At 36.9% G+C, this 9,513-nt stretch overlaps 3 protein-coding genes across 3 annotated transcripts; all 3 read right to left on the bottom strand.

Moving 5' to 3' along the window:
- Positions 1 to 1,812: 1,812 nt before the first annotated feature.
- On the bottom strand, positions 1,813 to 2,519 carry LOC113780400. The gene is made up of 3 exons (XM_027326205.1): positions 2,223 to 2,519; positions 2,056 to 2,139; positions 1,813 to 1,950 (listed from the first exon to the last, which is right to left on the bottom strand). The coding sequence occupies exons 1-3, from the start codon at positions 2,517 to 2,519 to the stop codon at positions 1,813 to 1,815; spliced, it is 519 nt and encodes a 172-aa protein (XP_027182006.1).
- Positions 2,503 to 4,204, bottom strand: LOC113780399. The gene is made up of 6 exons (XM_027326204.1): positions 3,676 to 4,204; positions 3,310 to 3,536; positions 2,999 to 3,205; positions 2,804 to 2,894; positions 2,607 to 2,702; positions 2,503 to 2,529 (listed from the first exon to the last, which is right to left on the bottom strand). The coding sequence occupies exons 1-5, from the start codon at positions 4,202 to 4,204 to the stop codon at positions 2,692 to 2,694; spliced, it is 1,065 nt and encodes a 354-aa protein (XP_027182005.1). The 3' UTR covers positions 2,503 to 2,529; positions 2,607 to 2,691.
- A 502-nt stretch (positions 4,205 to 4,706) lies between these two features.
- Positions 4,707 to 6,914, bottom strand: LOC113780398. Its single transcript, XM_027326203.1, has one exon. It carries the CDS (start codon positions 6,912 to 6,914, stop codon positions 4,707 to 4,709), a length of 2,208 nt encoding a protein of 735 aa, XP_027182004.1.
- Between the last annotated feature and the right edge of the window lie 2,599 nt (positions 6,915 to 9,513).

Here is a 9,513-nt window from a genome sequence, read left to right as displayed (position 1 = left end):
CCAAAATGTTTTATTCCCCTCCACAGGGCTCAAGGCGAAGGAAGGCTTGTAGTGTTTATTCATGGATTATCTCATGTATGGATTGAACTTGGATTTCCTTTTGTGTAATCATTCATATTGGGATTGTATTGAACGTTTAGAATTGATTGGATGTGTAATAGTCTAGTTTTGGACTTCCTCCTGTATAATAATTGTGATCAAGGATCAGAGTGGCGCAGTGGAAGCGTGGACGCTTCGCTTTTGATATGTAAAGTTTGGGAACCTTTGATGTATATTTGATATATATATCTTGAAATTCAATTGAGGACTTTAGTGAACGACTGAGTCCCGGCGAGAGCTGGGCAGGCGGCCCGCCGAACCCTCTGGTTCGCCTTAGGGGGAGGTGGGGTCGTGACACAAAGCCAATTGGTACAAAACAAGTATCCATCGGAAATGAAGAACTTACCTTGCCCAGTGTGTTTGCAAGAAGTGTAAAGCTCACCAAAGTCACTATCTTGGGTATAGAGCTCTTTAATCAGCTCAAACCCTAACAACTTAGCATCTAAGGAGGTGAGTAGAGAGTACCTTCGGGAGAGTGCATCCGCAACCACATTAGACTTACCAGCCTTGTATTTAATCACGTACGGAAAGGACTCCACGAATGCAATTCATCTTGCATGCTTCTTGCTCAAGGTGTGCTGGGCCTTAAGGTACTTAAGGGACTCATGATCGGTGTGTATCACGAACTCCTTAGGCCTTAAGTAGTGTTGCCACACTTGTAGTGCTCACTACAAGAAAATTGACTTTTCACGACGCCAGAAATATGCTGCAAAAAGTCCAAAAACCGCCGCGAAAACCTTTTTGCGGCACAAATGCGATGGAATTAAATTGTGTCACAAAAGTAGCCGTTACAAAAGAAAACGACACAATTTTTCAACATGTCGCATGCATTTGCATCACTCTTTGCGACGCCAATTTGAGTGTCACCACTCTACTTGCGGCACAAAAAATGCGCTACAAAATGTCCACAATGTCATGCGACAAAAACTTGCGTCGCAAAAAAGTCACCAATATAAAGACCAGAAATCAATTTTTTCATGGTACAATAATTATCATGCTCAAATATCCTAAAATCGAATATTATAACAAAATATAGTTCCACAATACACTAGAATAAAGTACCATACATTGTTTTAGTCAAATTCTACAAACTTTATCATTTAATATTGTTCGCTCCAATTACAAGATGTTTCATATATTCCAAAATGTGCTTGTCTTCAAAAGTACAGCACTTCATCATACATCTCTCAAAAACATCTTCATATCTCCCAATCCGCATGCTTCCAATGTACCATCAAGTCCAGGGCTGCAAAGTGTATTCTATTAGTCCCCTGCTCATATAACCCCAGCCCATTAAGCATGAAGAAAACGTTAATATAACAATAGATACTGAAACGGAATTTGTAATTCAACCTTTTCACAGATACTGAAAATTAAAACCACATCTACTACATTATGTCCCATAAATAGCTGGCTAAATCTTAACAAAAATAGCTCGTCTTCCCAATCATACAAATACTCAATGGAAAACTTGACAGAATAGAGTTATTTCCAGAAACTTTTCCAGTACCTCAAGCAAGTCGTTTGCAAGTAGTCCTGCTCCTTTTCTTCTTTGTATGATGCTTCTGGTATAACAAAAGACTAGTCAATTAAATATCAACAAGGAGCTCACGCACAAATAGTCATCAACAAGGAAGTCATGCACAATTCAATATCAACAAGGAACTCAGCAAAATTGGTCTTCTATAGAATGACCAACTCAAAGTACGCATACTATACCTCAAGAATATCAGCAATTGAAGAAACTTTTTTATTCATTTCACACTTGTTTATTTCAGCATCATTTGTTCCAACTTCCTTGTACATTTCAGCATCATTTGTTCCAACTTCCCTGTTCATTCTATCACCAACCTGTTACATTATCAACAAAGTGTGACGAAAAGAAAATCAGGCCATAGCTGCTGATATTTCAGAGAGTTTGAACACAAAATCGAATTGTATGAATTAATATACAACCTCTAATGAGTCCGAAATTTGAGATTGTTTTGCTGCATTCATTTCTCTTCTTTGGAGTGATGCCAAGTCACATGTGGATGCCCTCTGGAGGAACAAAGATCAATAGTAACTAAAGCAATAAAAAAATTAGGAAAACTATAATATTTAACCAAATAGTTATCCCAAACCATTCTTGCTTCAAATTGAGCAATCAACTCCTCCTTAAAATCTGCCAATTTCGAATTCATTTCTTCTCGTAGTTCACCACGTATGATTTCCACTTTCTCATTCACTGCATCCTCAAATGCTTTCTTTTGTCCAGCATTCATGTTATCTGACATCCTATACACGTCTTTTGGAGTCGCACCTACCCCATAAGTTCGAAGACGACCTGGTTTTTCAGGTCCAAGAATATTTTCATTGAGTATATCTTTCACAAAATTATCATCGCTGGATGTCTCTGGCAGTTTTTTGTATTTCCTCATTCATAGTTGCCTAAATTGAAAAACAGACAGAAGAAAGAATTATTTATGAAGTAAAACCAATAAAAAGTGACTAAAAGCTATTCTTACAATTGTTTGTGAAGTCAACTCATCCATTTGTTTTCCTTGTCTTGAATGAATAAAAACGTCTAGTTTCGAAGGCTCTTTTCCAGTTTTAATCCGAAGCTGCCACATATTCAATGTACAAACTAAAGTGTTAATATTTCTAAATAAGACTATGTTCCAGAAAAAATTGCTAGAAACATAAGCATTAGAATTTAATATACCTCTTCCCTGAGGTTCACATGATCTTTTCGCTCTGTTCGATGTGGCATCTTTTGTTTTTTTTCGATTATTGCTATTAATCTTGCTTTGCTTCTAATTATGTACAAAACAGAAAAAGGTAGTTAACAACACATCAAAATCATAATAGCACTAGAATTTAATTCAAAAGCAAAAGAGATGTGACAATAAATACATGCCTTGACATCTTCTGAGCTCCAATAATCAACCAAAATAGGCCATTGATCCTCCTCAACTCTTGCAGGACAGTGTGCTAATAGCCATGACCTGTGCCTCCTATAAGGAGTGAAATACATGCTCTTGACTTTTGATTTCCAATTTCTCCACAATTTGCTGACCCTTATCATTTGTACTTTCTTGCATGTATCATCAATATTTGTATTTCTCTATCAAAAATTACAAAACAAAAGTTTAAACATTCACAAGCTACAAGATTGTATGAAATAAAAAGAAAAAAAATGTTGCTAACTTTGATAGTGAGTCAAAATACCTTAATATCTTCCCAAAATCTCTCCTTAGATCCTTCAGGCATGGCCCTCCAATCTGTGTACGTGAGTGGTAATTTATTACCATCCTTTACTAAGATTCCTACTTGACTTATATACTGTGTAGCATTAGGACCAATTACTTGGCCCCGTGCATTCCAAACTAACTCCAATTTCTTTCCACCACCCCAACCAGCACTTCGTCTGGCTAGTCCTCTACCACTATTGTCTCCTGTGTACAAAAAACACATACACATACAAAAGAAGAAATTGTGATTCATATAATTTTTTTTATGAATATTATACAAAGCTTATAATAAGGAATGCTAGACTCAAAACTATTTGTGGTAATCTTTTCTTTTCCAACCGACCTTCTTCACTAGAATCATCATCATCAAAAGTACCATCAAAGACATCCTCTATGTCTTCTGAATCATATGAAGAACCTGATCCAGCTTCAGAATCATTGTTATCAAAGGAATCTGGTTGCTCACGATGGTCTACTAGTGGTTGAGAATGAAAGCCTTGACCGATATGTGAATTAGGATGGGAATTTAGTTGAGAATCAGCCTTGGAGTTCAACTGATGTGAATTGGCTTTAGAGTTGAACTGAGAAGCAGCAATAAACCTAGAAGCTGAGTTTGAATTTGAATTGGAGTCATGTGATTTCGCTTGACAATTAGGTCGAGAAACAGAGTTTGAGCTAGATGTAGGGTCTATGCGTATTCCAGGCATTGCCCCAATGAATTTATGTGCTGGAGGCTTTGAATAATGACTGGGGCAAGTCTGATAAGATTGAGAGCTTGACTGTAGTGCAGGGTTCAAACTATTAGTGGACTCAATATGCGCTCCGGACATTGGCCCAACAACTTTGCGGGGCCCCTTCTTACTTGGTGCCATGGAAAACCTATAAAAGCAGCTTCTGATTTTTGAAGGCAAAGTTAAGTAAGATGATTAATTTTACTGGCTTTTTTCAGAAACCAATCACATAATTCAGCAAGAGAGTGTTGTATCATCTTACTTTTGGAGTTTAAGTTTCTAAAATCTGCAAACACAAAGAACATATACATATTAAGGAACTATAACCCAATGAAACCAACATTACCAACTTGCTAATATGAACATAAGGAATCATAAATTGAACATAAGGTAAATCCAGCATTACACCTGCTAAAAAAAGAAGTAGAATGCAGGTTATCAAGGAGACTAATATGAACATAAGGAATTATAAATTGACATCCAAGGCAGTGAAAATGATCCCACAATTAATATTTTTCATACTAATCAGTAACTTCATCTAATATTGGCATATCTAAACTTCATATAACAAATTGTTAGGATTATATTCCAAAATTAGAGTCAATCATCAGCCTTGTCTCCTCGTTGGGCTTTATCAAAAAAATCAAAGGGCCAGTGGAAACATCTTCTCAAGTTCACAAAGGGCCAGTGGAGTACGGTCCTCCAAAGTTTCACAATCTGCTACAGTAAGCACTTTCGAGTATAATTGCCTAAATATATCTCGTAACTCAATGATAATTCTGCAAACATGTTTAGGCAATATTCTTCTCACAGCAATGGATAACAATTGTTGCATTAATATGTGACAATCATGACTCTTTAACCCAGAGATTTGTCGTTCTTTAATATTCACACACCTCGAAATGTTTGATGCATAACCATCAGGGACCTTGACAGTTTTTAGCACATTACAAAAAATTTCTTTTTCATCTTTGCTCATTGTGAAGCATGCAGGTGGAAGAAACACTTTGTCACCCTTAGATTGTGGGTGAAGTGCCTTTCTTATCCCCATTTCTTTTAGATCATATCGAGCATTAATGTCATCATTTGTCTTGCCCATCCCCAACAGTGTCCACAAGAGATTCTCCAAGAAATTCTTCTCAATATGCATTATATCCAGATTATGTGGAAGCAAATTATCCACCCAATACGGTAACTGAAAGAATACATTCAATCTTTTCCAATTATACCTACATATGGGACTTTGTTCAAAGTCATTATTATCTTTAGTCCTCCTTTTCCTTTTCCTAGCTGAGGAAACTGGTTGATCCTTTCCAAATTCATTTCTAAAATCTCTTAGTTGTTCTAAAATCTCAAACCCATATAATCGAACAGGTCTAGAATGTTTCTCAATTGTCCCATCAAACTGCGCTCGATTTAGACGATAAGGATGATCAATAGCTAGAAATCGACGATGACCCAAATAGCAATGTTTTTTGCTATGCATCAACCATTGACTTCGAACATCTTTATTACAACAAGGGCATGCATACTTCCCTTTGGTACTCCAACCAGATAGATTTCCATAAGCTGGAAAATCATTGATAGTCCAAAGTAGTGCAGCACGTAAGTAAAACATTTGCTTACTAGCTGCATCATAAGTAGGCACCCCTGGATCCCAAAACTCATTCAATTCATCAATTACTGGTTGAAGATATATGTGAATATCATTACCTGGAGCTTTAGGCCCATCAATTAGCAAACACAACATAAATGATGTTTGCTTCATGCACATCCATGAGGGTAAATTATATGGCACTAAAATCACTGGCCAGGTGATGTATTTATTGTTCATTGCTTTGAATGGGTTAAATCCATCCGCTGCAAGTCCAACACGAACATTGCGAGGATCACTAGCAAAGCTTGGGTGCCGGTTATTAAAATGCTTCCAAGCTAAAGAGTCTGTCGGATGCCTCAATTTTCCATCCTTGATGCGCTCCTCTTCATGCCATCTCATTAATGAAGCAGTCTTTGATGACATGAACAGCCTTTGGAGACGTGGTTTCAAAGGAAAATAGCGAACAAGCTTTGCTGGAACTTTGTTAGCTTGTTCACTTGAATCATCGGATTGTTTTACAATTTGCTTATACCTAGGAGTTCCACACTTTCTGCAAAAGGTTTCATGTTCTGTCTCCTTCCAATAAATCAAGCAATCATTGGGGCATGCATGAATTTTATGGTAGCTAAGACCCAAGTCTTTAACAATTTTCCAAGCATCACGATAAGAGCTTGGAAATAATTCATTCTCAGGAAAAACTTCCTTGAGAAGCTCCAGTAATATTGTCATTGAGTTGTTGCTCCATCGACAAAGAGACTTGACATGCAACAACTTGATGACAAATGATAGAAGAGTAAAATTTTTACATCCAGGGTATAACTCTGTTTCGGCATGCTTCAGCAACTTAAAAAACTTATTAGTTTCTTCATCACAGGCTCCTCTAAGTTCTTCTAAATTTATGTTAGAATTCTCTTCAAGTGTTCTTCCAAGTGTTTCGTGTATCAATTCATTCATGTCATCATTTTCAATGCGCCTAAACACTCCATTGTTCATATTTTCTTGATTGAAGTCCCATGGATCTTCACCATGATAAATCCAATTTGTATAAGTGGTCAAAAACCCCTTCATTGTTACATGTGCACGCACAGTTTCTTCCTTTCTTCGTTCTGAGTTTTTACATCGCCTACATGAGCAATATATTCTACTCCCAACCTCCTTCTTTTTGTAGGCAAATTTAAGGAAGTCACTCAGACACTTTTCAAAGTACGGATTATTGACTCGGTCTTCAATAAAGATCCAAGACCTATCATCCATTCTACAAGAAACAAGATTGAGAAGGCAAGAAAACAGACCTTATAAACAGAATTGAAAAATAGCAAATTTATTAACATGCAAAAAAAATAAAAAATAAAGTGCAGCATGTGCATCCCAGTTTGCTATGCTCATAGTGGAATGCGATGTTAACAGTTAACCCAACTTCTCAATGCCAAAAGAATGTGGTGAATTTATGTCAATATGCAAACCAGTGTTCTGTTTGCAAGAAAAAGAAACATAGATAAATCAGGGGAGCTAGATTGTCTTACAAATTCCTAATTGCAAGAAACACTTACATGAAGAACTAAGTGAAGGCTGCTTCAATGGGCCCTCTGAGAGAGGCACTTACTCAGGGATTTGAAATCACAAAGCTGAAAAAGGAGGATATGAGGCCCGTAACAGTGAAGGTAATTTACAGCACATAGAGAAAATTAAAGAACAGAACCTATCTAGGAATACATAAATCTCGCTGCACTGCCTCCTTGTACAGTTTAAAAATGGAACTTTAATAACCTGAAGGATGAAAGGAATAATATCTTTTTGTGGTTTTGGTTTTCTATAGGACTTTGAGAATGCACTTCAGGAGGTTAGGCCTCTTCTCACAATCTTGTTCTTCAAGTGCATCCGATAAACATAGTTTGCTGCTGCAATAAAAATTTACCAATAAACTGTGCCCAACCATTTGGAAAATCACAGTCATGAAGCATGCAAGTCTAGTCCAAGGCACTCATTTTACTAGCCCACTAACCTGAGAGTATAACAGTCATTCCTCTGTTAGTGCCTATTACAAACTACTGCTGATTGTTAGTGATTTTCAGAAGAGTAACATCCTCTGTCTTTCACATCCAACCTTGATTGACTTCAGATAAATGCCATAGAAGGAAATTTTGTTATGACGTTACATAAACGCTACATGCAAGCTCTACTTCCAGAGCAAACCAGATAAAGATGCACTAGCATCTGTGCCAACCTATTTGGAAAATCATGTCAAGCGTGCAAATCTAGTCCATGGCACGCATTTTACTAGTACAGAAACCAAGAGTAAAATCTACGGTTGATTGTTAAGTGATTTCCAGATGAGTAATATCCTTGTCTTTCTCATCCAATCTAGATTAACTGCAGATAAATTCCATGGAAGAAACATTCGTTATGACATTACATAGTCAGAGCAGACAAGAAAAGATACAGTAGCATCTGTTGACTGTCACACAAAACAGAACACAGGTAATAATAAAAGCAGCGATCTCATGATAATCCTGTGAGAACCCAGATTTGCCCTAATATTTTCCTAGGGTTTTTCCCCCTTTAAATTTCATGTTTTCTGCATTTTCTGGCCTAGGAATATTTTCTTGGTGGATTTTATGAGCAATTATGGTTTTTAGATGCTTTTTCTAGTATTGGAGAATTTTTAGAAAATTAAGAATATATATTGGACGTGGGACCCACTAGTGCGAAAAGTTCGGAAAAATTCGGCCAATAAGGTTAAGTTTCGGATACTGTGTAAAATTTATCGGGTGTTAAGAGATAAGTAGAATGTGTGAAGTGATTGATGTGAGAGGGAAAAAGAAAGATAAGAATGCATTAATGAGTGTGACAAGTGTCACAATATGATTGGTTGGACCTTATGGTTTACTATTCACATTTTTGACTTTTGACCAAAATTAGTTAATATCTCCAAAAATTCACAAAATTCACCATTTTCTTACCTTGTGTTGGCCGGCCCTCTCTCTTGCAAGAAGGAAGAAAGTTCATCAAATTTCAAGCTTCCATCTCACTCAATCTTCCACAAACAAGAGCTTAGACTAGATTTCTCTCCATAAAAACCTTTCTTCTAGTGCTAATAAGTGTATTAGTGAAGTTGATTTGAAGAGCTAAGGTGTCCACAATCCCTATCTCTCTTGATTTCTTGGTAAGTGATGCTTGAACACCCTACTACATCTAATGATGCTTATGTTTGGCTTAGAAGTGGCTAAAGTGATGGATTATATGATTTATTCTTGGTTTGGCTTGATTTGGTGAAGTTTTCCATTTTAGTGATGGTGTGGTTGTTTTTGATAGTTGGTAATAAGGGGCTTTGATTCTAGTAGGTGTGAATTGATGATTAATGCAATCAATTTTGGTTTTGGAATGAAATGTGAAAAGTTAGGGTTCATGAACCCCTAATCTGTCCGAAATTTTAGGTCATAGATAGAGGCCGAATTGGACTTTACTCAAAACATGAACGTTGTAGGTATTGATGAGTTTGTAGTGCCTGCAAAATTTCAGAGCATTTGGAGTAGTATAGAGTGAGTTATGCCGTTTTTACTGTTGCTGTTTTTGGTGAACAGAATGTCCGAACTGCGATAGTAATTGTCTGTTTTGACTGGAATTGGTTTGGATTCTGTTGTTGGTGTCTTCTGATGAGATGTAGCTGGATATCTTAGCTATCATATTCCTTTGGAATTTCGGCATTTGGACCTGTATAGACTGAGTTATGTTCATTACAGTTTTGTGTGTTTTGCAAACCTGTTTTGGTAATGCTGGCTTAGTTTTTGTCACATTTGACCTAGTTGTGCTAGGATTTGGACTGAGAGGCCTTCTTCAGTGTTGTAGCCCTGTT

The sequence above is a fragment of the Coffea eugenioides genome, chromosome 8 (genome assembly GCF_003713205.1).
Source record: "Coffea eugenioides isolate CCC68of chromosome 8, Ceug_1.0, whole genome shotgun sequence".
Lineage (NCBI taxonomy): Eukaryota > Viridiplantae > Streptophyta > Magnoliopsida > Gentianales > Rubiaceae > Coffea > Coffea eugenioides.
This window is presented reverse-complemented; position numbering and strand designations above follow the sequence as displayed.

Coding starts and splice junctions, on each gene's coding strand:
- LOC113780398 (XM_027326203.1), bottom strand. CDS start 6,914: ATGGATGATAGGTCTTGGATCTTTATTGAAGACCGAGTCAATAATCCG.
- LOC113780399 (XM_027326204.1), bottom strand. CDS start 4,204: ATGGCACCAAGTAAGAAGGGGCCCCGCAAAGTTGTTGGGCCAATGTCC. Junction 3,537..3,675: donor TGATGATTCTAGTGAAGAAG/GTCGGTTGGAAA, acceptor TTTTGTACACAG/GAGACAATAGTGGTAGAGGA. Junction 3,206..3,309: donor GATTTTGGGAAGATATTAAG/GTATTTTGACTC, acceptor AATTTTTGATAG/AGAAATACAAATATTGATGA.
- LOC113780400 (XM_027326205.1), bottom strand. CDS start 2,519: ATGAGGAAATACAAAAAACTGCCAGAGACATCCAGCGATGATAATTTT. Junction 2,140..2,222: donor CTCAATTTGAAGCAAGAATG/GTTTGGGATAAC, acceptor TTGTTCCTCCAG/AGGGCATCCACATGTGACTT. Junction 1,951..2,055: donor AAATTTCGGACTCATTAGAG/GTTGTATATTAA, acceptor ATAATGTAACAG/GTTGGTGATAGAATGAACAG.